Source organism: Gadus morhua, chromosome 4 (genome assembly GCF_902167405.1).
Source record: "Gadus morhua chromosome 4, gadMor3.0, whole genome shotgun sequence".
Lineage (NCBI taxonomy): Eukaryota > Metazoa > Chordata > Actinopteri > Gadiformes > Gadidae > Gadus > Gadus morhua.
Window position 1 is genome coordinate 20,275,276 of NC_044051.1, and position 27,510 is coordinate 20,302,785.

The 27,510-nt window shown below is 50.0% G+C and overlaps 1 protein-coding gene across 1 annotated transcript in view; it reads left to right on the top strand.

Moving 5' to 3' along the window:
- lamc3 (laminin, gamma 3) overlaps window positions 1-27,510 on the top strand; it is a 100,544-nt gene that overhangs the window by 36,300 nt on the left and 36,734 nt on the right. The window contains exons 7-12 of the mRNA XM_030354263.1: window positions 269-367; window positions 2,141-2,277; window positions 3,452-3,571; window positions 11,857-12,082; window positions 17,791-17,897; window positions 21,783-22,019. Coding sequence (XP_030210123.1) covers window positions 269-367; window positions 2,141-2,277; window positions 3,452-3,571; window positions 11,857-12,082; window positions 17,791-17,897; window positions 21,783-22,019 — 926 coding nt within the window. The remainder of the gene's footprint in view (window positions 1-268; window positions 368-2,140; window positions 2,278-3,451; window positions 3,572-11,856; window positions 12,083-17,790; window positions 17,898-21,782; window positions 22,020-27,510) is intronic.

Below are 27,510 nucleotides of genomic sequence, written 5' to 3' on the forward strand. Positions count from 1 at the left end.
TTAAAACAAATGGAAAATATATGAAAACCTTGACACTGTTTACAAACGGAGGCTGACTTTAAATCATTAAAAATCATTAAAGCCTTAAAAGTATTACATAGTTCCAAAAAAGTAGATAATTAACTTATGTTATAATCCATAAACCTTGAAAATATAATCCTTTGCTCCAATACAAGACATTCATCCGAATGATATAAAGGACCTAAGACACCATTTGATCTTCTTCATTGCATGCTTTATATTGGTCCAATTTGCTTCCTCTCTCCAGGCCGTGTGGGTGTGACGCCCGGGGGTCCGTAGGACACTGCTCCCTGGAGAACGGAGAATGCTACTGCAAACCCAACGTGGAGGGGCAGGCCTGTGACAGGTGGGACACACTGCTGTATATGTTGCATGTGGCTGCACAAGGGATCTTTGATTACAACGTTGAAATAATTAAAAAGTGTCAAAAGTATGTATATTTCATTCCTTAGAGTTTGTCAAATTCATATACAATTATTGGATCATGTTGGTATTTCATAAAAAATACCAAGTGTGTAATTTGTCTCAAAATCCAAATGAGTCACAACAAGTTAAGTCAACACAATATACGATATTCGCAATCATGAAGACATCCATTCATTTATTGGTTTGGGTCTCGCCGTGATGGACAACAGAGTTATGGTTTCCTCCTCCCAAGAGGCTTCTGGTGTTGCTCCTCAGCGAGAGCAAGACTGGATCAAAGGGATAAGACGTAGCGCAACGTTAGCCAAACACACTCAGCCTCCGGCCCCAGACTGCTGCATGAAACAACTTCTCTATATCTGTCTACGAATTGACTGTTTGGCTGATTAAACAGCTCATTGAGTTGAGCACCACCCACCACCACAGCCACCACCCCCACCACCACCAGAGCCCCATCAACACCACCACCCCCACCCCCACCACCACAACCACAAAAATCACCGCAACCACCACAGCACCACCACCATCACCACCATCACCAACAGCACCACCGCAACCACCACCACCACCACAATCACCACAGCACCACCATCATCACCAACAGCACTACCAAAACTACCACCACCGCAACCACCGCCACCAACACCACCACCAGCACCACAACCACCAGCACCACCACCATCACCAACAGCACCACCGCCACCACCACCAGCACCACCATCACCACCACCACCATCACCACCACCACCATCACCACCACCACCAGCACCAGCACCACCACCACCACCGCCAACACCACCACAGCACCATCCCCATCACCACCGCCACCTGTCTCCCTGTCTCTGGCCGTCCGTTGCTCGCCGCGTCCAAGGTTCACAGTCCCAGCAGCTGGGCTCCGTTGGGCGGTGCTTGTCCGGCCGCTGCAGAAGAGACACCGACACGTGTTCGACTGGTGGGCCGTCCTGACCTTGCTCCGACCACCGTGGCAGAACGAGGCGCGCTCTCCCGCCGTTGTCTCTGACGGTATTACAAACATGTAGCCCACAAGGTCAACCAAGGGCAAGGACGCAGATACAGTCTGTCACCATGGTGGTGGTGTGAGGGGTCTATTTGTATGTAAATTATTGTATGTGTGCATGACTGTGTTTGTGTGTGTGTGTCTGTGTGTTTGACTGTGTGTGACTGTGTGTGAATGTGTGTGTTTATATGACTGTGTGGTTGTTGAATGTGTATGTGTAACTGTGTGTCTTCATGTGCGTGTGTGTGTGTGTTTGTATGACTGTGTGTGTTATTTTTGATAGTGTTTGTGTAACTGTGTGTCTTTATGTGAATGTGTGTATGCGTATGTGCGCCAGTGTGTGTGTGTGTGTGTGTGTGTGTGTGTGTGTGTGTGTGTGTGTGTGTGTGTGTGTGTGTGTGTGTGTGTGTGTGTGTTTGTGTGTGTATGTGTGTGTGTGTGTGTGTGTGTGTGTGTGTGTGTGTGTGTGTATGTGTGTGTGTGTGTGTGTGTGTGTGTGTGTGTGTGTGTGTGTGTGTGTGTGTGTGTGTGTGTGCATGTATGTGTGTGTGCGTGCATGCATGCGTGCGGTTGTATGTGTGTGTGTATGTGTGTGTGTGCTTGTGTGACTCTGTGGTTGTTTGGATGTGTTTATAACCGTATATCTTTGTGTACTATCTCTTGTGTTTCTGCTTGTAGATGCAAGCCGGGCTTCTTCCACCTGCAGCAGGCCAGCCCAGCAGGGTGCCAGGCCTGCTTCTGCTTCGGACACTCTCTGGCCTGCTCTGCCTCCACCCAGCATGGAGCCATCAACATCACCTCTCACTTCCACCAAGGTCCAGCTCCACTCAAAGCCAGGAGAATATATAGATAGATTAAAAAAAAGCACGCAAACAACCACGATGCTGCCTTTGTTTCCCATCTCACTTGTGTGGATATTGTTCAAGACATTCATTATTAAAGAGTGATTCAACTCGAAAATCACTTTTTCAGTTGGAAAGTCTTACAACTGTTGAGAACATTTCTCTGTTCGGTATTCAGCCCAAATGTATAAAGTTGGTCAACAAGGGGGAAATGATCTGCAAAGTACAAGAAGATGCTACTTCCGGAGTGGTAATTTTCTGTTGGCTAGGCACTAGGGGTGTAACGGTACACTGAAGGTTTGGTTCATACCTCGGTTCAGACATCACTGTTCGGTACAATGAAGGGAAAAGGAAAAACAAAAATGCAGAAGGCAATTCTTTTTTATTATGTCTCAGGTTGTACCACCTAGTGTCATACAGTCTCTCCCCTGAGCTAGCTGCAACAGCCTGAACTGTGTAGTCTAAGATGTAAACAACAAGTACCCCACATCATCTCCAGACTCCATCCGTAACTTGTGAACAAAATAAGACAGTTATAAATCAGTTCTAAAACTGAATATGCAGCATGTCCCTAACCCTAACCCTTATTTATGAAAGTCTCAGAATGAATAGGTCCATGCTCAGTAGGCTACCCCAACGGAGGAGTACAGCGAGACGAGTACGGCTCAATATGGCTCAGTCCGGGTTACGCCCACTTTTGGCGGTGCAAACGCGATCCGTGCCTCACCTTAGCGAACTGATTTGACCCGCACCCTCCAGTGGAAACACGCCATTAGTTGTCCCTGAAGAACTCACGTATCTAACATTAGTTCCGCATTACATTAATTAATACGCACGCCAGTTTTATTTAATTTTATGCATCCTCCGTGTAAATCCATGCACCGAACTGTGACGTCCGTGCCGAATCGGTTCAATACGAATATATGTATCGTTACACCCCTACTAGGCACCCTAGCTCAAGTGAGCGTGACCTGGGTTTTGATTATGTTTGACCTGCTCCTCGCTCCTTCGCACCTGCTCCTAAGGAACCTATGGTATCAGTTTCTTCTTAAACCTTTACAATCGTTAAGATTGCATTTTTTTGAAACCCGTGTGTGGAAGTTCCCCTGCGGAACCTTATGTCTCTGTTTCTGCCCTGTGCTTCCAGACCAGGACGGCTGGCTGGGGGAGTTCTCTGGAGGGCAGCAGTATCCGCTGCTTTGGAAGGAAGGGGAGGTCTACCTACTGCCTCTGGATGAGCATGACACCGGCTTCTACAAGGCTCCGGGTCGGTCACACACACACACACACACGCACGCACACACGCATGCACGCATGCAGTAACACGCACGCCCCTAAATACACACACACACACACACACAGACAGACAGACACACAGACACATCCACAAGTGCACACATACGCGTGCCTGCGCGCACGCACACACACACACACACACACGCACACAAGCAAAAACACACACACACATGCAACTTCTTCTGGATGCAAGGCTGAGAGAGGGTCCTGTTTTGTGGCAGTATTCTGGTCAACTGCGACGCAATTTCCGTCCTCTCACATTCTATTTTCTGGGCTCACTGGTTACCAGTCCTGGAGAGAGATGAGAGGGAGAAGAACTGAAAGAAGAGAACATGTGTCCCTCTCTTTCAACGCTAAACCCATGAGAGCAAAGTCCCCAATAATGCACCTCGACGCCGCCCCGTTCCAGGCATCCCGTCACAAGAGGACAGTGCCACCTCTGTCCCCCATCCCGTCCCGTCCCCCGGTGAAAAACCTCACAGGCAGCGGACATGAGTCATCTCTTCGTGCACAGCCCATAATAAGCATATGTTGTTTCCACTGGCCAGAGGAATCCGGGGCCCTTTCGGGCCGGGTCCCACTTGAGGTTATAGTTATACACTGACACCATTTTTTTATTTCCTGCCCCCCCCCAAAAAAAGCCCTTATCAGGCCATTAGGAGATAAGGGAATAAGCTGGCCCAGCTACAGGACTTAGCACCCCCTTCGGTGCTCCCCCCCACCAACCCCTCCGCCTTGCCCCACCACATCCCTCCCTGGTTCTATATCAGCGGCCCCAGCAGCGGGAGGCCTGATGGAATTGGATGGATCGCTGCCATGTTGGAGGAGCAACAAAGTCCCCCCGAAATTGGCCCGGCTGCTTCTGTCTTCACTAAGTCTGTTTCAGAGGGCAGGGGATGGGTGTTGTGGGGCTGGGGGGGGAATAGCCTCAACACCCCCCCCCCCTTCCCTTTCTTCCTACCCTGGTCCCTTACCGGCCGGCAGCCAGTGGCCAAACCTCGACCAATCTCATTAACGCTGCATCCTAAAGGCTTCATGTGCGATCACAGAGAGAACAAACTCCATTCAGGAGTTCAGTGTTCCTTTGCTTTTTTTATTTTAAGTATGGAAATGGCATCGGAAAAAAAACGTCTGAAAGAGGAAGCGAGTGAGTACAAAAGGGGTCACACATCATTCTGGAGTTCATTTTCATTCTCCCGCGTTCAGCGCAAAGTGGGCTGAGACCGGGATGGTGGGTGCCTGCTCTCGATTGCTTTAGTGCAGATAACCTGACGCCCGTAAGTGCATGCCATGTCAGTAAATGGATTTAAGTGTGTGTTTGCATACCAATATGAATCTCTATACATACATACAAATGATCTATATGTGCATCAGAGTCTGTTGGCGCGTAACTCCAGCGTCTCTGCGGTCCACAGAAGCCAGATTACTGAGTCCCGGCCGGCCCACCGCCGCCTGCTGTCCGCTGCTTATCTCCTTTGTGCAGCCCTCGCTTTTGTTGTTGTTCTCTGAATAATAAAATGCAGGGATCTACTTCCTACCATCCCCTTTTAATGCTCTAATTTCCCCCTCCTTTTGCCTTCGCATGCATTCAGTTAGTTTAAAGATTAGGTAGCGTTCCCTACAATTCGCTCCTTTCCCGGCTTATTTTTGTTCCTCCTCTTCCCTCCTCTTTTAACTTATAATTTGTATTTCCCCGTACTGTAATCCCTACATGCTGCGTTGTCACTAAAGCAAGTAAATAATTCTGAGTGACAACGCCACATTCGACGCACATACAGGAATTTAATTTTAGCGATATTCTGAATGTATTTGTCAAATCTGTGCGGTGTGGCGGGATTTATCCGTCAACAAAGTGGACATAAACACGGTTAACATTCGGTTAACGTTCTTCAGAGGCGTTTGGAAAGGGAGGGGGATTCTGTCCTGGCTTCTGAGTCTTGCGCTCAGCTCCAGAAGAAATTGCAGCAAGGTTTTTCAGTTCCGCCGTTTTCCTCATTTCTGCCATGCCTAATATGATGCCATTTCTCGACGTGACCTTGACTCTCCCACTATTGGAAATAGTCTCTTCGTCTTAATGGTGAAGTGAGGGTCATTACAAAGATTTCCACTGCCATTTTTGAGACTGCCTATTCTATTGCTCCTTACTTTTTCCTTCACATGACCTGTTTAGTGTGAATGTGACAATGCATAGGCACGTGTGTCTGTTGGTGTTTCGCGCTTGTGTGCGTCTGCATGTGCATTTTTGTGTATGCATGTGTGACATAACTTGTGTGTATGATTTTTTATGTATGCAAGCTGAATAAGTGTGTGCCTGTGTGGGTGTATTTGCACGCATGTTTTTTATCTAGCCTATCTGCACGTCTGTGTGTACATGCGTCATTGTTTGCATGTGTTTGGAGGCTAGTTTCTAGTGTGGCTGCATGTGTGTTCATGTGTGTGAGCTAGCATGTCAGCCCCCGTTTCTCTGCATGTCGTCAGTGGCCCATGACACACTCTACTCCTCCCCGTGGAACGCGAACGTCCTCCCCCGTCCGCTACGCTGGTAGAGCGGTGCTTCGAGGTCCAGAGAAGGATGGCGGCCCGCGCTGCGACCACAGCACGGTGGGATCACATGAGCGCATCTCACCTGAGCAGCGCTGACAGCTCATTACGGAGGCACCCGGAGGACCTCCGCCCCCTCGCCGCCGCAAAACTGTTGGTTTGACCCCTCTTCAGAGCCGCTCTCCAACCCAGTGGCTGTCGGGATGAGGAGCCGAGCCTCCGCCCCTCTCCGGCTATCCTTTATATTGCTCCAGGCCTGTCCCTCTCACTCCCTCCCGGCCCCTCTCCCTCCAGGCCCCTCTCCCTCCAGGCCTTCCTCCCTCCAGGTCTTCCTCCCTCCAGGCCTTTCTCCCTCCAGGCCAGCAGCGACCTACCACGTGGCACATCCCTGATGTAGGGTGGGTAGGGTAGGAAGAGAGGAAGGGGAAGGATGGAAGGAGGAAAGGTGGGGAAGGGGGGAGGGAAGATAGATCGAATGAAGGAAGGAAAGAAGGAAGCATTAGAGATGGATAGGAGAAGGAAAGAATGCAGGGAGAGAGAAAGAAAAAAAGGAAAGAAATAATAAGGAAGGGAAAAGTAAGGGAAAAGCAATAAAATGAAGTAATATTTCTCGGTGACCAGCAGAAGGTCAAGTGGCCCGGCATGGGTCCGGGTCCTGGGGTTTATTCGGGCTGCTGGCATCTGCTCTCTGTGGGAGGGGGCAGACTGAGCAGACAGACACACAGACAGACAGACCAACAGACCGTCAGACCAGACGCTGAACAGAGCGTAATCCCCCCTGTGTGCGTTGGCGAGGAAGATGAGTGGCAGGCCAGGCCAGGCTCCAGGTTAACTGTCACTGTGATTGGAGCGGCGATGGCAGCCCAGAAACTCATTCGACATGAGAGCTGCCTGGTCCCAACTCTGTCCAAAAGCCCCACCAGCCAGCCTGCCACACCATCAGACAGGAGGAGGGAGGGAGGGAGGGAGGAGGAGGAGGAGGAGGAGGAGGAGGAAGGGAGGGATGAGAAGATAGAGCAGGAGGAGGGATGAGGTGGAGGATGAAGGGAGGAGGATATGGAGAAGGTTGAAGGAAGGGAGAAGGAGGTTTGATGAGCCGGGCAAAGGGAGGAGGAGATGGAGGAGAGGGATGAGGACGAAGGGAGGAGGAGATGGAGGAGGAGGAGGAAGGGAGGGATGAGGAGGAGGGAGGGAGGGATGAGGAGGATGACGAAGGGAGGAGGAGATGGAGGAGAAAGAAGGGAGGTATGAGGAGAGTTGAGTGGTGCAGAGAGGAGTGATAGATAGAACAGACAGCCGTGAGATCCTCCTACGCACGAAGGACGCAAGAATGGCTGTGTGTATGTGTGTGTGTGTGTGTGTGTGTGTGTGTGTATGTGTGTGTGTGTGTGTGTGTGTGTGTGTGTGTGTGTGTATGTGTGTGTATGAGGGGACGGGCATTGATTGTGAATGTCCTGAAATATATGAATGCATTTAGTACTTTTCAGGTTGACCTCTAACGGACAAGGCCAGCCCGGTATTCTTATGGTCGTTCTTTGTTCATAACAACATGTATTGTAAACCTCCGGTCTTCGGGGTCCACAATGAAGGCCACAGCGGTTGATCAAATAATAACTGATAGCAGCGGCGGAGGTGACACAAGTGCCCGACCTCCACAGACACAATGGACGATTATCTTAACAACGCTTACATAGCAACCGAAAGGACCAAGACCGACTTCACTGTAGGAGAGGGCCCACAGTCACATCTGTCCCCCCGACGTTAAGCCACGCCCCCTTCACTTCCCACACTGCCACCCTATTGGTCAGATCTCAACCGTCTTTTAGTTCTGAGGCTCCCAGAATAACAGAGAGCTGCATGGTGACTTTGCTCCTGGAGACGATGGGGCGATATATACCACTATAGACTACACTAAGTCACAGAGCCCCGCCCGGCTCTTGGCCCGAATTCAACCTCTTCGATTAACTCAAGCCTTCATATTTAGTTTCCTTAAAACGTCCGTATCGGGCGACAGTGCCAAAGAGGAAGTAAATAAAGTCCAGCGCTAACACTTTTTCGCCATCAAAGGAAATCCATAGCAGTAGAGGCACAAACACTAAATCAATCGGCGCATTCTCCCAAACAGACTCTCCATCCAGAGCCGCAGAAACATTTCAACACTTGGCTGCTGGCTTGTTGATGCTGGCAGTCTGGGGGGCGGAACCTGGTGAATTACGTGGGAGCATCTTTTCCTTTAAAACCTGTAACAGGTGGTAACGCTGTCTTCTAATTGAATCAAATTGAATCGAATTAAATCCCTGGCACAGGATTATTCCCATTGCCGCGAGGAATGGGCTTGGGACATCACCAAACCGGTATGAGTGATTTTCAACTTGAATAAAATGTGTCCATCCAGCCCCTTTGCTCTAAGAACGCAGGGGATCAATGCCAGCCCCCCCCTCCCCACCCCCCCGGCCCGTCCCCGTCTCTGTCCCCCACACAGAGAGCGGTTGTTGGACGCCGCGACCAGAGTTTAATTGAAATGGACTTGATTCAATTGGGTTGGAGTGAGGACTTGGACCTCTACCCCTCCCAATATTGATAGCCTCAGCTCCACCAAACCCTCCCCGCCGCCCAGCAGATGTCCAAGAGCGGGACGGGGCTGTGACGGTTAGTTTAAAACAGGAACTTGGAAGGGTCGAAGGTCACTTGAGCACACCCGGTTGTAAGACAGCGCGAGAGAGAACAAGGTGTAGTAGCACCGGGATGCCAGCTGTCCTGTTCCTGCTTTGCTCCTTTAAGCTGGGCGGCTAAAAATAAGAAGTGTGGATGGAGGCTGATGCCTCATGCTATTTCTATACATTCACACACATCTGTATAAACACACAGCAGGCACACGCACAGGCACATGCAAGGCAAATGCAAACACACACACTCAAACACCTCTATACACACACACATGCAGGCACACACACAGGCACACACACACCAAACGTAACACAGACACACACACACAAGCACACCCATGCGCATGTACACACACACACACACACACATACACAAGCACACACATGCCCGCGCAGTTGCACACACAAATACACACACACACACACACACACACACAAGCACATGCACGCACACACACACATCCACACCCACACACACACCCAGACACACACACACCCACCCCTCTGGACGCAGAGCACACAGTGCCGACACAAAAAAGGTCACAAGGAGACGGGAGACTCAAGCTGTGTGGCTCACAGGGAGAGATTCAAAGGGAGTGATTCACCCACATGCAGGCACACATACAGACAGACAGACACACAGGCAGGGGATGGAGGTACACTCTTACTTGAAGGTGGTTACACATTTTAGTTTCCTGCCATTTGTGGTCTGAGATGGATCAATGCGTGGAGGAGCGGGGCGACCCACGGAGCGACTCACCTTGCCCTCCCATGAGTGGCGTGAGGCCGCTCATGTTCAGTTTATTCTGGTGCACACTGACGGCATTCACACACAGAGGCCACAGCTGCGAGCTCATTGGCACTGATTAGAAATGCCACCATTGAAACGTTGAAGGCTCACACACACACGTGCACAAACACCAATTTATCAAATAACATCCATTTTCTAATTCAGCTTTTTGAGTGTTAGCTTTCTAACCTCAGATGGTTGCAGTGTGTGTGTGTTTGTGTGTCAGTGTGAGTCTTTTTTGTGTGTTGACTCTTCTCTGTGTTAAAACATCAACACGGTGTGGCACAGTGCTGCCTCGCTGCTCCTCTGTTGCCGTAGCGATATCATCTGTCGATCATGGGGAGCGTGCTGTGAATCATTCACCTTTACAGCACACCAGCCCGTTCAGCCCGGAAACAGGGCAGGAAGAGAGGAATGAATGGATGAAACAAATAAAATCTGCAATAACTATTTCCACTGATAAATGTTTTTCCATTAGCCCCGTTTCACATTCTACCGCTGAGCAAGAAACCTCAAACCTCTTAATTTAAATTCCAATAGAAATATGGGATAGGCCATCATGCAAGCCCTAACCCATTGCAGTAAACTACACTGCTAATATTAAGAGAAGAATATAAAATGACGTTAAGGTGGAAGGGAAACGTGTAGGTGTTGTAATGTTTGGTTTGTGAGAGCAATGTTAGAATAATGCTAAACGGTCTGTGTTTATACCGCTGGCACGAGACTCGACAGCCCAGAGCTAAACAAGGAGAATTTAGCAAGCAGTCGAGTATTCAGGTTGAACTATTATTGCTCGAATCCAAATTGTAATTTTGCAAGTTAGTGCTCTACCCTTCATCAAGCAACAAGCGCTGAAAATAAGAATAAGAAAGAATAAGTGAATAAAGGTCAGCATGAGTGTAAAAGCAAGAGCACTTTTCGCAATTCAAGAGTTTCCCAGTTCAGCGCTCCCAAATAGTAAATCAAACAAGACGGTGGTGATGGATGGTGGAAGCCTCCGAATCATCGAACAATGGACGCCAAAGACACACCCAATGCCCGGTTCTGCTGCCCTCACAAACCCGGGGGGGGGGGGGGGGGGGGGGGCACGTGAAGCAATTACCGGTGAAGTGTGAAACTCCTCCGCTTCACTGCTGGGGGCGGAGTGGGGGCTGGGGGGGTCTGCTGAGGGGATGTGGTGTGGACATCAAAAGGAAACGAGTAAAGAGGATGAACTGAGTCTGGTAGCGCATTAGTGACTGTTGCCGGGAAGGATGCTGTGAACACCTAACCTACCCACACATGCAATGCCCATACACACATGCACAAGCACACGCACGCACACATGCACACAAACAAACACACATACACATAGATGCTGAAACATTCAAACACACACACACTGACAAACACATCCCTTAACACACAAACAATACACACACACACACATAAAAACACACACACTCACACCCACTGACACACAGTCCCCCAACACACACTCACACACACAAACACACACATCCTCGCAGCACCAGGACGTCTCAGGATGTACTTCACACACAATTACGTTCAAAAGCATGATGGCAACCAAGCATGCAAGCTGTCAGTTCTGCCCGTCCTCTCACTCATGAGCCGGGAAGGAAATACGAGGGAGGAGCAGGAAAAAAAGATATGACAACCCACCAGCCCACAGTTTGGCCTGCTCTTCATCACACAACAAAACGCTTTGACCTTGTTTTGCAGGTGCTCTGAGGGCAGGCTGACAGCCCAAACCAAACCCCTGATTTATTTTATTCTTATCCTAAAGAGGCAACTTATCATAATTATTTTAATAAGATTGATCCATTCTTTCCCTGTGTTATTATCCTAATGCTGTGATGTGCTTGTTTTCATTTCGTTAATTCAATTTAATTATTAAATTAAACAAACGTGTGGACGGGTTAATCTGGGAATAACCCTTAAACGTACTAGTTTTCCTTCTCTTCCTGTTCTTATTGATCTATTTTCCAATGTGTTCATTGAGTATTTACCCACCTTCCTCATTGTGCTCTGCAGCTCAGGCCTGAAAGCAACAGCGACAGCGTGAGGGTAATGCGTCTACCAATGAAAACACAGCGATAAACCGCGTTGCGTCGCGCCTCGCCGCACTGTCCTCCGCGTCCTGGCGCTAGAAGAGCTATGGTAGCGACAGAGCGCTAGGAGCCGGCGCCAGACCCATTCACTCTGCTAATGATCCCCCCCCCCCCCCTCTCCTCCCCTCCCCACCATCTGTTCCTCCAGACAAGTTCCTCGGGAACCAGATCAACAGCTACGGCCACTTCATCTACTTCACCTTCACCTCCGAGACGCCCGATCTGCTTCCCGGCCGCGTCACGGTGTTGCTGGAGGGGGCCGGGGTGGACGGGGGGCCCCTCCGCCTGTCGGCCGACTTCCCCCCGCTAACTCCGCCATCGTCATCATCTTCGTCATCGCTTGGCAGAGCACCCGTGCACACCTTTGCTGTCAGGTATGTGGATGGTTGGTCGTGCGTATGTGTGCACGGTGTGTGTTCAAGCGGTTGTGTGTGTTTGCACGGTGTGCATGCACGTGTGTGTGTGTGTGTGTGTGTGTGTGCACAGTGTGCGTGTGTTTGTGTGTGTTTGTGTGGCATGTGTGAGTCATCAGGGGTTTTCATAAGGGAGGAATGCAGCGGGGGGGGGGGGGGGGGGGGGGGCGAGATTGAGGCAGGAAAAAGGAAATTGAAATCGGAAATAAAAAAACAAGGTGCAGCATTTCATATTTTTGTGTACATAGCTATCAGAGGGAGAGAGATCCATTAGTCTGCTGCTGGGAGGGGCTGGGAGAGCAGGCGGAGGGAGAGTGGGTGGTGTGAGGACAGGGGGTCCGTCATCAGAGGTGGGGTCTGACAGATGTTTGATAGAGCACTGGACCGTATCATAGGAACAACAATGGGGCTGGGGGGGGATCAGATTGACTACGTCTGGATAAGGTCACCTAGGGACGAGGTTGCCATGGCACCACCAGCTGGAGGTGGTGGGGGTGGTGGTGGTGGTGGTTGGTGTGGTGGGGGGTTGTGGTGGTGAGGGGTGGGAAGTGCGCGAGAGAGAGAGAGAGAGAGAGAGAGAGAGAGAGAGAGAGAGAGAGAGAGAGAGAGAGAGAGAGAGAGAGAGAGACCTTGGAGATCGTCATACCTACAGGGCAGGGAACACCTGGATCTGAAGGCCTCCACATGCTCAGAGTGACACAGCAGGGAAACCAGCACCACCAGCACCACTGTACAGCACATATACTCACACACACACGCACAAAGACACGCATACAAATAGACATGCATGCACATCTGAGTGCCTGTATGTGTATGTGTGTGTGTCTGTCTATATACAGAGTCACAAACATTTACTTGAAGGACTGGCTAAACTGCTGTTGACTATCCAGCATTCTTACAGTTTATAGCATAGAGCACAGCTTACCTTGGCTTAGTTTACTCTTGGCTCATTACTGCGGTCAATCATTTTTATCACCAGAAGGACGTCCTTGCATTGCATTGCTCATTGCTAAATAATTTGTGTTGTAGGATATAGGTAATGAGATGTGTAGTAACAGGCCGTTCAAGTGCTGATACCGAGTCATAAAGGTTTTTTATTGAGCAGGCAGTCGTGCAGCCTGCGTGGGGATCGATGCCTGATGCCATTTGATCACACATCTCGGTTATCTGACGTCTTTAATTAGAACGGTGAGGATATCGTTGCCCGGTCACTGAGGTCCCTGGTGTGGTTTTCACAGAGGTAGAGCTCGGGTGGTCCGCGAACAATATCACGTTTGAGGATGACGCTTGTTTTCCCAGCCTAATAGGGAAGCCCCTACTGCGATACGACATCATGTATCACTCAGCTTGGTTTAATAATGGGATAGCTCCATAAAGGCATTCAGGCTTTTATGTCTGTAGAGCAGACCGTTTCTATGGACAACACATGGTTGCTATGGATACTATGTCCAAACGCAGAATCCTAAAAAGATTTATCAATGAGAAGATAAGTATGTCACAATACTTGTCTTATCAGGACTCCTGCTTTGCGATAGCGACCAGCTGTCTACATCGTCTCTTTGAGAACATCCCTGTGAATCCCGAGCCATCGCCCATACATGACACGTGCAAAGCTCTTGCATGTCCATGGTTTTATCTACATAGACGTGGGAGGGGGGGGGGGGGGGGGGGGGGGTTGGCTGTCACCGCTCTGGGGGGCCGTCGGCCCCATATGTGTACACATCTTTTATTTTTTCACTTCCAGGAAAGTGCCTTCTGGCTTCAGTGACAGCCTGTCTTTCTGTTCCCACTGGTGAATTCACACAGCTAATGAGTCCCCCCCCCCCCAACCCCCCAATACCTCCCAGCCGCCATGACACTGGGCAGAAGAAGAAGAGGGAGGAAGAGGAAGAGGAGGAAGAGGAGGAAGGCGTGAGAGAGTGAAGAGCAGGAGGAGGAAAAGGAGGGGGAGAAGGAGCAGGGGTAAGAGGGAGTAAGAGGTGGATGAGGAGGGGGAGGAGGAGGAAGATGAGGATGACGGAAGAGGGAGGCAGAGGAGGAGAAGGAGGAAGAGGGAGGAGGAGAAGGAGAAAAAGGGAGGAAGAGGAGGAGGAGGAGGGAGGATGCGGAGGAGGAGAAGGATGGAGGAAGAGGGAGGAGGAGGGAGGAAGAGGAGGAGGAGGAGGAGGAGGAGGAGGAGGAGGAGGAGGAGGAGGAGGAGAAGGGCCCCACTTGGTTTCTCCCTCTCTCAGTCTAAGTGCACCAGGGCCCCCGGGGACAATGACTGTCATTAAGTACCCTCTCTCGGGGAAGAGCTCTACAGATGTTATTAGAGGGCCTCGGATCCTCCGGTGTCACAGATACACGCGGCTACGTACAGCGCACACACACACGCACATTTCCTCACACACACACACACACACTATATATAGACATGCATACACATCTGAGTGTCCGTGTGTGTATGTGTGTTTGTCTGTCTATATATATAGTCATCAACACGCACTCGTATGATTGGCTGTTCGGGGACGTGATTCAAACTTACCCTGCACTTTTGTTCTCATTACATATATGAGACCGAACTCATTCACAAACTATACTGAAAACCTCACACATAATCAAGTGAATACTTCCATCGTATAATGTAAAATGTTACTTTATTTGTATACTATATGAAAGAATTTCAGCTTTATCTTTCAATAGTTAGTGTGAAAGCCTTTAAATCATTCATTTAAAGGGTTTTCACAATACTTCCGCTGAACATATGAGCCATTTCAGTAGCGTGTTGGAAAGCTTTTCATACGAGGTATTCAGGTATATTGTGTACATGGCTCATTTCTGTAGTAACTTGAAAGCACCTCACTTCGTGTATGTTTTTTGTGTTGGAGGTTTTGAATATAGTGTCTGTATAATGAGTTTGTACAAAAGTGTATTTATTTATACATGCAAGTTGGGTTGAAATAATGTATTTTATGGCCTAAAAGACCTTCCCACACGTACACACTCATTCAACCAACGAACCAGATAAATACATACATTCAGATGTGTACGCTCATCTGGGAGTGTGTTTAGTTGCTAAACAGGTGACATCAAAACTAGAGACATGAAAGAATTATGCACAGACTTACATAGATTAAGTACACAATTAATTTCTACATCACTAAGAGGATATTGACTTCCTCTTTCTCACAAACATCTTTTCATTTTCCTATCCGTTTAATGTGTGTGTGTGTGTGTGTGTGTGTGTGTGTGTGTGTGTGTGTGTGTGTGTGTGTGTGTGTGTGTGTGTGTGTGTGTGTGTGTGTGTGTGTGTGTGTGTGTGTGAGTGTGTTTGTGTGCATGCGTGCGTACATGCGGTGGTAAAAAAATGTGTGCGTGTGTGTCTATATATGTTGATGTGTGTGTGAATGGGCATGTGTGTCTATGCAAGCAAGCTTGCGTGTGATGTAAGTGTCTATGTCCATGCACGTGTGTGTTTGAGTGTGCATGTGTGTGTGAATGCGCGTGTGTCTGTGCAAGCTTGTGTCTGCTCATCACCAGTGTGTGTGTTTATGTAAGTCAGCGTGTGTGTGTGTCTATGCAAGTGTTTGTCTGCTCATCACAAACGTGTGTGTGTGTGTGTGTGTGTGTGTGTGTGTGTGTGTGTGTGTGTGTGTGTGTGTGTGTGTGTGTGTGTGTGTGTGTGTGTGTGTGTGTGTGTGTGTGTGTGTTGCCGGCCCTCTGTGGGGTCTCCTTCCCCTGTTGATCTCTCCTCATCCTCTACAGAACTTAATTACAGCGCCACTGGGCTCCGCCCTCCTCGGCTCTGCTCGCCGCTGATTAAACGTGACACAAGCGCCGCATAAAGAAAAGCAAGGAGCGCCAGTTTGTTCACTGTCAGCCGCGGCCCCGCTTATCGCCGTCCGGCCAGCTCCATTACCAAGGCTACTGGAACGCCCAGTTTGTCACCGCGCTGCCCGGGTGTCACCCACCCCCACACGTCTCAGGGTGGAGCACGGAGGGACGAGGGGGAGGGAGGTGGAGGGGGTGGAGGAAGGGAGGGGGGAGGTGGTGGAGGGAGGGAGGGAGAGAGTGGGGTACGTTGAAGGAGGAAGAGAGGCGGAGGTGCTGGGAGGGAGGGAGAGATGGGGGGGATTGGAGGGCGGGAGGGAGAGAGGGGGAGGTGGTGGAGGGAGGGAGGGAGAGAGGGGGAGGTGGAGGAGGGAGGGAGGGAGAGAGGGGGAGGTGGTGGAGGGAGGGAGGGAGAGAGGGGGAGGTGGAGGAGGGAGGGAGGGAGAGAGGGGGAGGTGGTGGAGGGAGGGAGGGAGAGAGGGGGAGGTGGTGGAGGGAGGGAGGGAGAGAGGGGGAGGTGGTGGAGGGAGGGAGGGAGAGAGGGGGAGGTGGAGGAGGGAGGGAGGGAGAGAGGGGGAGGTGGAGGAGGGAGGGAGGGAGAGGTGGAGGAGGGAGGGAGGGAGAGAGGGGGAGGTGGAGGAGGGAGGGAGGGAGAGAGGGGGAGGTGGTGGAGGGAGGGAGGGAGAGAGGGGGAGGTGGAGGAGGGAGGGAGGGAGAGAGGGGGAGGTGGAGGAGGGAGGGAGGGAGAGAGGGGGAGGTGGAGGAGGGAGGGAGGGAGAGAGGGGGAGGTGGTGGAGGGAGGGAGGGAGAGAGGGGGAGGTGGAGGAGGGAGGGAGGGAGAGAGGGGGAGGTTGTGGAGGGAGGGAGGGAGAGAGGGGGAGGTGGTGGAGGGAGGGAGGGAGAGGTGGAGGAGGGAGGGAGGGAGAGAGGGGGAGGTGATGGAGGGAGGGAGGGAGAGAGGGGGAGGTGGAGGAGGGAGGGAGGGAGAGAGGGGGAGGTGGAGGAGGGAGGGAGGGAGAGAGGGGGAGGTGGTGGAGGGAGGGAGGGAGAGAGGGGGAGGTGGTGGAGGGAGGGAGGGAGAGAGGGGGAGGTGGTTGAGGGAGGGAGGGAGGGAGGGGGAGGTGGTTGAGGGAGGGAGGGGGAGAGGGGGAGGTGGTGGAGGGAGGAGGGGGCCGGAGGAGGACTTCGATGGAGGGGGAGTGGTGAAGGGTGGGAGACAAGGTGGAGGAAGGGTGGAGGAGGTGGAAGAAGGGAAGAGAATATGGAGAGAGGTGAAGAGGAGGTTGAGGCAGGGAGGAGGAGGGGAGGAGGAAGGAGGGAGGGACAGGACAGGTCGTAGCTTCCCAGGGAGTACAAGCAATGCTGATGAATCAGAGACACCGCACATTAACCTACGATGCAATTTCAGCCTACCATGGCGAGCGCACGGACACAGGGGGGAGTGTGTGAGCGTGGAGATGCACAAGCACACACATATATACACACAGGCACACACGTTAATACACACACACACACACACAGTCACACACGTGCACATACACACCTATTGCACACACGCGCACACCGAGAGACATATGGGTGGGCACACAGACACACACACAGATCTGCACACACACACACTGCGTTACAAATATGCATTCATTATACACACATCCTCACACAGTTAAATAAAGTTTCAGCATTTGCGAAACAAATTAATTCGCTCTCTCTCTCTCTGCCCTCAGTATAAGTATCATAACAGCATAGCCGCTGCTGCTTAGCATGCATGAGAGCAGACGATCACCTTAGTCAATATGGCTGGGAAGTGAACTTCTAGTGTGGAAATATTTCAATGTAATCCGTTGTTTTTCTCTCCCCAGGCTTCATGAGGAGGAGGTGTTCAGGCCCACCGTTTCCTCCTTCCGGTTCCGCCATCTTCTTCACAACCTGACAGCCTTCAAGATCAGCAATGCAGGAGGACACAATTGTAGGTCTATGCCTTCCCCGTGGTGTGTGTGTGTGTGTGTGTGTGTGTGTGTGTGTGTGTGTGTGTGTGTGTGTGTGTGTGTGTGTGTGTGTGTGTGTGTGTGTGTGTGTGTGTGTGTGTGCGTGTGTGCGTGTGTGTGTGTCTGGGGGTTTGTTTGTGTGCTGGGCCAGGGGACTGGAGTGTGCGTTGTTAATGTTAAGCGCCTATAAAGTCTATGTTTTAAAAGAGGCACAAAAATAACAAAATGCAACTCAGGAAATCGATTATTGATGATACTTCACGTATATTAACTCTTAAGTTTAGCCCCTTTATTCAAGGAACAAGCTTTAGCACAAATGGTGTTTTTTACAATCTTTTTTCTACTAAAATCATTTACCTAGTTTTGTGACATGGTTTGAGCAAAACTTTTAATCGTTTGCCACCGCTTTGTTCCCGATGTGAGGCTGAAGCACCACATGTGAAGCAAGTCTGTCCTGATGATGAATTACAGGAGTCATGGAGATGGGTTCCTTGGCAGAGGTCGCCCCTCTACTGAGACTCCTGAACTGCCAAACAATCTGTCGTCAATGAACGTCTCCAATAGACGCTTCTCTCATCCAAAACGATTTGGCCAAAAAGTTAGAATCATTTAAAATAAACGAGACAGTCCGTTAGTTATTTAAGACATTTAGTTATTATCTAAATTTTCTTGTGTCTAAATGCCTCTTAATCGTTGAAAGAACTCTGTTGCATTCATTACCTCCCACAGTTTTTACTCTTGTTATTTTCAGAGTTTATGCCGAATCAGGCTATTTAAACATCTTTGATTTTAAACTAGAATAGCTCCTGCCTTTATCGAAAGCCGTCCACGTTGCTCGGCAGCGAGGATGGGAATTACGTGGGATTAAACCGCCGAGATGACTGAACAGCTGGCTAAAATATCTAATTAGAGGTTCAACGCGGCTGAGTCTTACATTGAGCGTGCACACTCCTGTGAGCGTGCACGAGGCTCACAGAACAATCCTCCACTACCCGGACAGAACCGGAAGCAGCTCAGCAAGCACATACCTCTCGTATGCTTTTTTACCCGGAACTACACGCCTGTGCGTTTCAGTTTCATAGGTAAACACCCTGCTAATGATTATGTTGGGGCCCCAGCGAGCTCCTACACTTATTATACGATGGGTTTCGGAGCAGGCTGCACTGCAGAAATTAATGTACGTATCCCCTAAACCTTTCTCTTCAACTCAACTTTTTTTGTTTCCAGATACAAGTTTTGTATTGAAGGCTATCTATTTCATAGACTAAGATAGTCTAGTAATAGTGTGGAAAGTCTGGGCTTTTCACTTTGCTTTCATTTCTTATTCCTCCACCTTCCTGCCCCAATAAAGAGGGAGCGGAGTTCCTCAGACAAAAGACCCAATCCTTTGGAGGCTTTCGAGGAACTGTAAGAAACGGCTTCAAGTGAATCGCTCCACAGCGCCAGAAGCAACTTTAAAGCCTTCTCCCAAACCAAGAGAGACCTCCGCGCGGAAGGAAATTAAAATCACAAACGGTCTAATGAGGTTTCTGAAGAGTGAGTTGGTGAGACTTCTCAGTGAGTTACCAGCCGCAGAATTAATTTAAATTCAGAGTTCAGCGTCTGCTTTTAATTGCTCACAAACCACCTCATTGGCAAAGCTAACATCATGACAGCAGGTTGAGCAGCGGAGGAGGGGGTGCAGATCAGAGACGAACAGGACAGACACACCGCCATTAGGACCTGGTCAGGGTCAAAGTCAATTTCACTCCCCCCCCCCCCCCCCACACACACACACCCAATCACACACGCGTGCACCTGCAAACACACACTTATTCTCTGGATCAGTCTAATGCCGCTTTTCCACCGCACATGTAGCTCGACTCGACTCGACTCGACTCGACACGACTCGACACGGTAGCAGCACTGGTCGTTTTCCACCGCAAATAGTACCTCCTGGACGTGGGCGGGGTCGGCTGCGCGAAAAGGCCGTGACGTATATTTGTACCCGACGCAAACAACACCTACGCAACCCACACATGGACAGAACCCACATAACAACAATGGAGGACATCGATAACATTACTATTATTAGCTGGCATGTAGAAGAAGTTGAAGTAGTGGAATATGTTTGCTGCGGCGCTGCTATGGCTGTTACCAGCATGGTTGCCATGTCGCTCTCGTGACTTCATCACACTCTCTGGCCAATCAGTGGCCGGCCGTCTGCCGACGTCACCTTTTAGCATCGGCTCAGCCGCTAGGAACCTAGAGCGAGGCGGTACTAGAAAAAGCAGCCACTTCAGGTACCAGATACCATGTTTTCGCGGTGGAAACGCAAAAATGCGAGCTGAGTCGAGTCGAGTCGAGTCGTGTCGAGCTGGTACCATGCAGTGGAAAAGCGGCATAAGACTCCCGAATTAAACTTCATAGATAGATACTTTAGTATTCTATATGTCGTGTGCCCTGCCTCTGTGTGTGTCAAGAAAAACCCAATAAAACGTGCATGCTCACACACACAAAGACATAGGCAAACACACACACAGGCATACATGGAGATCTACACACTTACAGGCACACATACACAGGCAGACATAGACGGTTGCATTCAAACACAGATAAAAGGCACATATATGCACACAGACATACTTACGGACAAAAAGACTCACTCACTCACTCACACACACTCACAGACACACAGTGTGGCATGTGTCGGACACAGCCTGGAGGAGCTGAGGGCCGTGCAGATTACTACTTGTGTTGTGTTGTGTTGTGTATTTGTTCGCAAGCTCTCGATTGAGTGAGATGTAGTTTTCTGCTTCATCACTATTCATGAGGGATGAGGGAGGGATGAGGCGGACCCCAGGGAACTCACATCTCTGACATCCTGCATCTGCAAGTCTCTCTCTCTCTCTGTCTCTCTCTCTCTCTCTGTCTCTCTCTGTCTCACTGTCTCTCTCTCTCTCTCTCTCTCTCTCTCTCTCTCTCTCTCTCTCTCTCTCTCTCTCTCTCTCTCTCTCTCTCTCTCTCTCTCTCTCTCTCTCTCTCTCTCTCTCTCTCTCCTTCTCTCCTCTATCACCCTCCCTCTCCATCTCTCCTATCTCTCTCAGTCTATCTCTCTCTCTTTCTCGCCCCACTGTTGCAGTGCTTCATTCACTGCCTATATCAAAGCTGTTCTGTCCAGAAACAGTGTGTGTGTGTTGGGTGGGAATGGTGGGATTTAATGTGTCTTTGTGTGTGTGTGTTTGTGTGTGTGTGTGTGTGTGTGTCTGTGTGTGTGTGTGTGTGTGTGTGTGTGTGTGTGTGTGTGTGTGTGTGTGTGTGTGTGTGTCTGTGTGTGTGTGTGTGTGTGTGTGTGTGTGTGTGTGTGTGTGTGTGTGTGTGTATGTGTTTGTGTAATTGGATTGTTTAGTTTTGCTTTTAGCGTTGATACTGCTGTTTGTAGATATTTGTTTGTAGCTGTTATTCGAGGGTAACTGTTATTTTTGTGTCTGTTAAATTAGTTGTTAAGTCAAGCTGTACAAGCAAACAAATTAAACAAATTCTGACAAATACTTAAACTTTCTTCTAACAATAAACATCACCGCCCATTCCTCCCACACACACTCACCTGGGTGTACACACACACACACACACACACACACACACACACGCACACACACACACACACACACACACACACACACACACACACACACACACACACACACACACACACACAGACCCCAAGCGCAGCAGGGATATATTACCCCCAGACAGGCCTGTACAAAACCATCTATTATTAGTCTCTTACCTCTCGTCTCCAGCGAGAGCTCCTCTAGTCTGACTCCCATGTGGTTCTCTCCCCCACCTCCACCCGCCCACCCCGCCCCTTACCCCACCCCCTGCAGACACCTCCCAGCTCTCTGGAGTACGGCTGGCCTCGGCTGCCGTCCCCTCCTCGTCCTCCCCCTCCCCCCTGGCTCCGGCCCCCTGGGTGGAGGTGTGCTCCTGTCCCCGGGGCTTCGCCGGCCGGCTCTGTGAGTCCTGTGCGCCGGGCTTCACCAGGGAGACCCCCCGCGGCGGCCCGCTGGCGCCCTGCGTCCCCTGCACCTGCCACCAGCACGGACCCTGCCACCCAGAGACCGGTGAGCCCACCGCCGCTGCACCGCCGTGTGTGTGTGTGTGTGTGTGTGTGTGTGTGTGTGTGTGTGTGTGTGTGTGTGTGTGTGTGTGTGTGTGTGTGTGTGTGTGTGTGTGCGTGCGTGCGTGCGTGCGTGCGTGCGTGCGTGCGTGCGTGCGTGCGTGTGTGTGTGTGTGTGTGTGTGTGTGGGTGTTTGTGTGTGTGTCTGGTGTGGTGTGTGTGTGTGGTGTGTGTGAGTGGTGTTGTGAGTTTGCGTAAGTGCATGTGCAGGTGTGTAGGTGCGTGCATTTGTTTCCGAGCATCAGGTGGGTGTGTGTCTGTATCTGTGCATGTGTGTTTGCTTTTGTGTTTGTGTGTGTATGAGAGTGCATGTGTTGCGGTGTTGACTCTATGTGTATGTCATTTCTTAAGCAGTGTATTTCTTAAGAAATGATGCGGAAAGGCCGTGATGGAGAAATGCAACGATGGGGAAAATGTACTTCTTCTAAAATGTTCCATTTCGGAGTTAGACGCTTGAATTAGATTCTATATATGGAGGTCGTCTCCGCCATGAACCAGCATGGGTTTCCTGAAATGTCCATGAATATTGTTAGGAAAGATCTGCACTGATGAAAGCATAAAATAATAAGGGGATATAAAGTACTAAAATAATGCAACTTTAAAATTGGAAATATGAAATGCTTGTGTCAGTTTTCTAACAAACAATATCCACCTTCAATTTTTGGAGAAACAATAGAATCACAGTGAGCATCTCTGTAATCAGAAAACCTCTCCAAGTGTGTGTAGACGAAAGCTCATAATAAAAGCAAGTTATCTTGTGTGGCTTCTGAAGAGATTTCTGTTGAATAATGCCTGATTGAAATCCTTTATTCAAATAATGATCAGGTGAGGAAAGCAATAAAAAAGGGCTGTTATTTTATGCGTTTAAATTATTGATATAAATTGTTTGAATTAATTATATAACACTTAAATTAAAGCCAAGCTATCATCCCCATCATAAAGGTGCCCTATTTTACCACCAGGTTTTACGTTGATGAGCAATCACAAACCATTACACAATCTTCCCTCCAGTGACATCACATGTGTGATAGATCCATCAACTGTGATGTCACCAGAGGGTAGAATGTGTAACGGCTTGTATTAGCGAATCAAAAACTCGGTGGTAAAATAGTGCACCTTTAATGTAGAGATAGCAGTCCCTCTCTTTCCAAGGTTTAATCTCTCTCCAACAAAATACGTATCACATCAAACGTCAAACCATCCTAGTCATTTAACACATGTGAGAAAGACTTTGTCACACTGCCTATAAATGCCTGCAGCAGCAGAAGCTGCCGTGTTCGGCTGCCTTATCTATCATACCTGACTGCAACACATAAACTACACTCCACTTCTCCTCCGCTGAAGTGATTTCATGCCTCCTACACAAAATAATGTATTGGGGCTTAGCAAGGGCAATCCTATTAGTAATAGCAATATAAAAAAAAGACAATATTGTCGTAATAAAGTTCATCACATGCGGTTTTATGCTGCATAGGAAATTAAATGCTTTAACTTAATAGGTAGGATGTTTCTTCCGCCTCACCAGTACTTCTATATGTGGTATATTTGAATTGATGTTTGTGATATTTAAAGGCAACCATTTCTGGAATTTAGTGAGCAGGTGATGCTGAACTGAGATCCAAAATGGTACGATTTTTGGGAATAATAATGAAAAGTGGTTACGGCTGAGTAAAGAGTTTCCCCGTGGTGGGGAACATGTTGTTTGTCTGAATCGCTGATATCGCTGAGTTCTGACAGCTTTTAATGGATATTAAAGGATTTAAAATCTCGCTTATAACTAACTGTGTCATGTTGCTTTTTCTCAGCGAACATCAAAGTCACTCTAAAGGAGTGAGACCCACCGCACCTTCCGGAAGAGTTAATTTAGACTTTGAGATTGTAAACATTCGGAGTAACCCTGGTGAATCACTGTACTTAATAGAAAATACTGACGCATGAATGCGTGACTTATAGTGAATGTGAAGCTGTTTATTTTTACATGTTGACTATCTTGTTTTCATGTAGCCACAGGAATTTGTTGACGGTCGCGGCCTAACCTTGTACAAAAGCTATAAGCTGCTACCGCGATTGTCAGGTTGATGCATCCAAAATACTTTTAGACCCTGATAGTTCAGTGCCACATTTCATATTCAATGTTGCTCATTGTAATCAGAAACTTCCCGGCCTCTTCTATCATAAAAAAAGGAATCCTACATTGCCGTTGGTTGCAACAATGTTGTCCCACCTTTTTCGTAGAATGCTCAGCCCAAAATGCATTTTTTTCCCGATAATGGACACCTCGAAGGGCATTATCCCGCTTATACCATGGTCACTTGCCAAAGAAAATAAATTACGACTACTACTAATTAAGACTATATATTTTCATGCGTTTTACAATCCAAATATAAAGTTTTTCACAAGCCATAACTTTGTTTCCCTGGTAACGCTTGAGGGTTTGACTAATACCTGAAATAATCATTACCCCCCTGTAAGGTTCTTATGCAATGGAAACGTTGTTCACTCTTCCAGTAAATAGGACGGACCTTAGCTACGACTTGGCAACGGGAGGTATTCTAGTCCGCTCAGCTATGAGTCAGAGAACTAACGTTATGCATTGTACATATTTATAATTCAAATTTTGTCCCATCCTTTATACCACAGATACTCTAGGATCTATAGCATATAACCGCGTTGTCTGATTACAGTTTGATTAATTTTTCACAATTTACCAGCTCTCGTTTTGAAGACCGAATCCCCGCGCCATTCGTTTCAATGGGAATCACGACGGCCCATCCTTTCAACATAAAGTGTACATGTTGTAGCGCCGGGGTAATGTTTGTTGGACTGCTATTGGTTGATGTGTTCCCATCATGCTTTGCGGTGCGGAAGTTAGGGGAGGAGGTAAAAAGACGTTGAGCTTTGTTGTGGTTACGGGGTGCTCGTTGAGCTTTGTTGTGGTTACGGGGTGCTCGTGGAGCTGTGTTGTGGTTACGGTGAACTCGGGATTTTTCAATTAAGTCACTGAAAGAATATAGCACGCCTCTGCTTTTGATATTCGCCACATTGGTGTCAGAAGTGGGATCGTATGACGGATTTTATATTTTTATATACGAAGATGGCGATGTCTAGAAGCTATTTAGCGAAGAAAATCCACAAGATTGAAGTTCTTCTTCAGCGTCTCTGCGAAGATCTTCCTGCGGAGGTGAGTGATCGACCCGACGGTGCCAGTGCTCCCGCCGCCATGCAAGACTGTTGTCAGCCAAAGTTGAGCACGCTGACCGCCGACGAGTGACCAGCGCAGAGAGACTGCCACCACTGACCTACACCACCGAGGAGAGGGCGTCGCTGACCGCCGCCGTCAGCAGGACGCCGCTGACCGGAGCTGAGAGCTTACCGCTGCTCACCGCCGCCGTGGTGAGGACGTCGCGAACCGATGTGGGGAGCTCGCCGTCGATTGTCGCCGCCGAGAGGACGTCGCCGACCGCCGCTGGGAGGACGCCGCCATCCGCCTCGCCGCCAGCCGCTGCTGCCATCATGCCCATCGCTAGCCCAGCATCACGGGACACCTTCAAGCTCCCACGATACGCCGGCATTACAGCCCTGGAGCCATACCTAGCGCAAGTTGGACTGGCTGCAGCGAATAACCAGTGGAACAACCAAGCCACTGCTGCCCACGTTGCTCTTGCACTAGAGGAAAAGGCGCAGCAGGTCTTGCTAGACCTTACGCCCACCGAGCGACTAGACTACACGATACTGGCGGCTGCGTTGGAATGACGCTTTGGAAAACGGGTTTCAAAGGACAACATGCGGGACCAGCTGACCCGCCGGCGCCGCCAAGAGGGTGAGACGCTGGGTACTTATGCCGCAGATGTGCGCTTCTATGCATGTCGGGGCTACCCCACGTTTGAGGAAGCAGCCCTTGAGGAGCTAGCCCTCGGCGCCTTTATCCATGGCCTCACACCAGAGAGACTGAAAGAACACTTCCGCATCAGGGCACCGACCAGCCTCAACGCTGCGCTGGATGAGGCAGAGCGGGTGGAGGCTGTTATGATCCCATGCAAACGACCAGGTCCCCATGTGTGCCAGGCCGATGTCAGCGATGAAGAAGGGACTGCGTGCGAAGGGTCGTCTTCCAGGCTCGTCTATCACCACCTCAACCAGACCGACTTCGACCAACCCACGGGTCCCGGGAACGCCGTTTCAACGACCCGTGCTGGCGCTGTGGAGAGGTGGGGTACTGGGCCCCACCTCACCTCGCCCCCGCACCAAAACACCACAGAGCGCCACAGTCGGGAAACAAATGCGGGTAGGCACCCTGGGGAGTGCCTACCCATCCAACCGACCATAGACCCCATTGAGAACAACAACAAGATTGGTAAAGTGGGCCACGCACACGGCCTCTACCTCCTCTGTTCCGTCAAGGGACACCCCTGCTGGGCCCTCGTGGACACAGGCTCCACCATCTCCATTTTGCGCCCAGGGGTGCTTCCAGAGACAGGACGGACGCCCACCGACTGTAAGATCCGAACAGTGACCGGAGAACTAGCTGGTATGCTGGGGAAAATCCCGCTGCCCACAAGTTTTGGGTGGCCGAAATTCTAGACCCCTGCATCATCGGGCTGGATCTACTGACTCGTTGGGGGGCTAGGGTGGATGTGTCAAGGAACACCATTAACTTCGGCACGGAGACGCTGACCCTCCAGCGCCGTCAAGGGGGGAAAATAGGGTGCACACAAGCCCAGCTGTGTTTACCAGGCGCCACACCATCCCCGCCGCCATCCCCTGCGACGACAACAGCGACCTCCGTGGAGGCTACGACTACTCAGCCCCCATTGTCAGATGTTGACAACGCGATCCACGAACTGTACCAGCGGAGCAGTGAAGGACTCGATGCTCAGCAGAGTCAACAGCTGCGAGACCTGCTCCAGCAGTTTACAGACATTTTTGCTGCACGAAATCAGGACTGCACCAAAACTAACCTGGTGCAGCACTCAATTGACACTGGCACGGCCCTGCCCATTTGACTGCGAGCCCGCCGTCTAGGGTTCGCCAAACAAGAAGCAGCAGAGCAGATGATCTGGGAGATGAGTGAGGCGGGGGTGATAGAGCGATCCAACAGCCCCTGGGCTGCCCCTGCCCTCCTGGTCAAAAAGAAGGACGACACCTGGAGGTTCTGTGTGGACTATCGTCACTTGAACGATGTAACCAGAAAGGACTCTTATCTCTTGCCCCGCATAGATGACGCCTTGGACAAAGTCGCAGGGTCTCAGTGGTTCAGCTCACTAGACCTGCGGAGCGGCTACTGGCCGGTTTGAGCTGGCACCAGATGCAAGACCCAAGACGGCTTTCACCATCGGCCAAGGGCTCTGGCAGTACAGGGCGATGCCCTTTGGTCTCTGCAATGCTCCCGCCACGTTCAAGAGACTTATGGAGAGGGTTCTGGCTCATGTCCACGG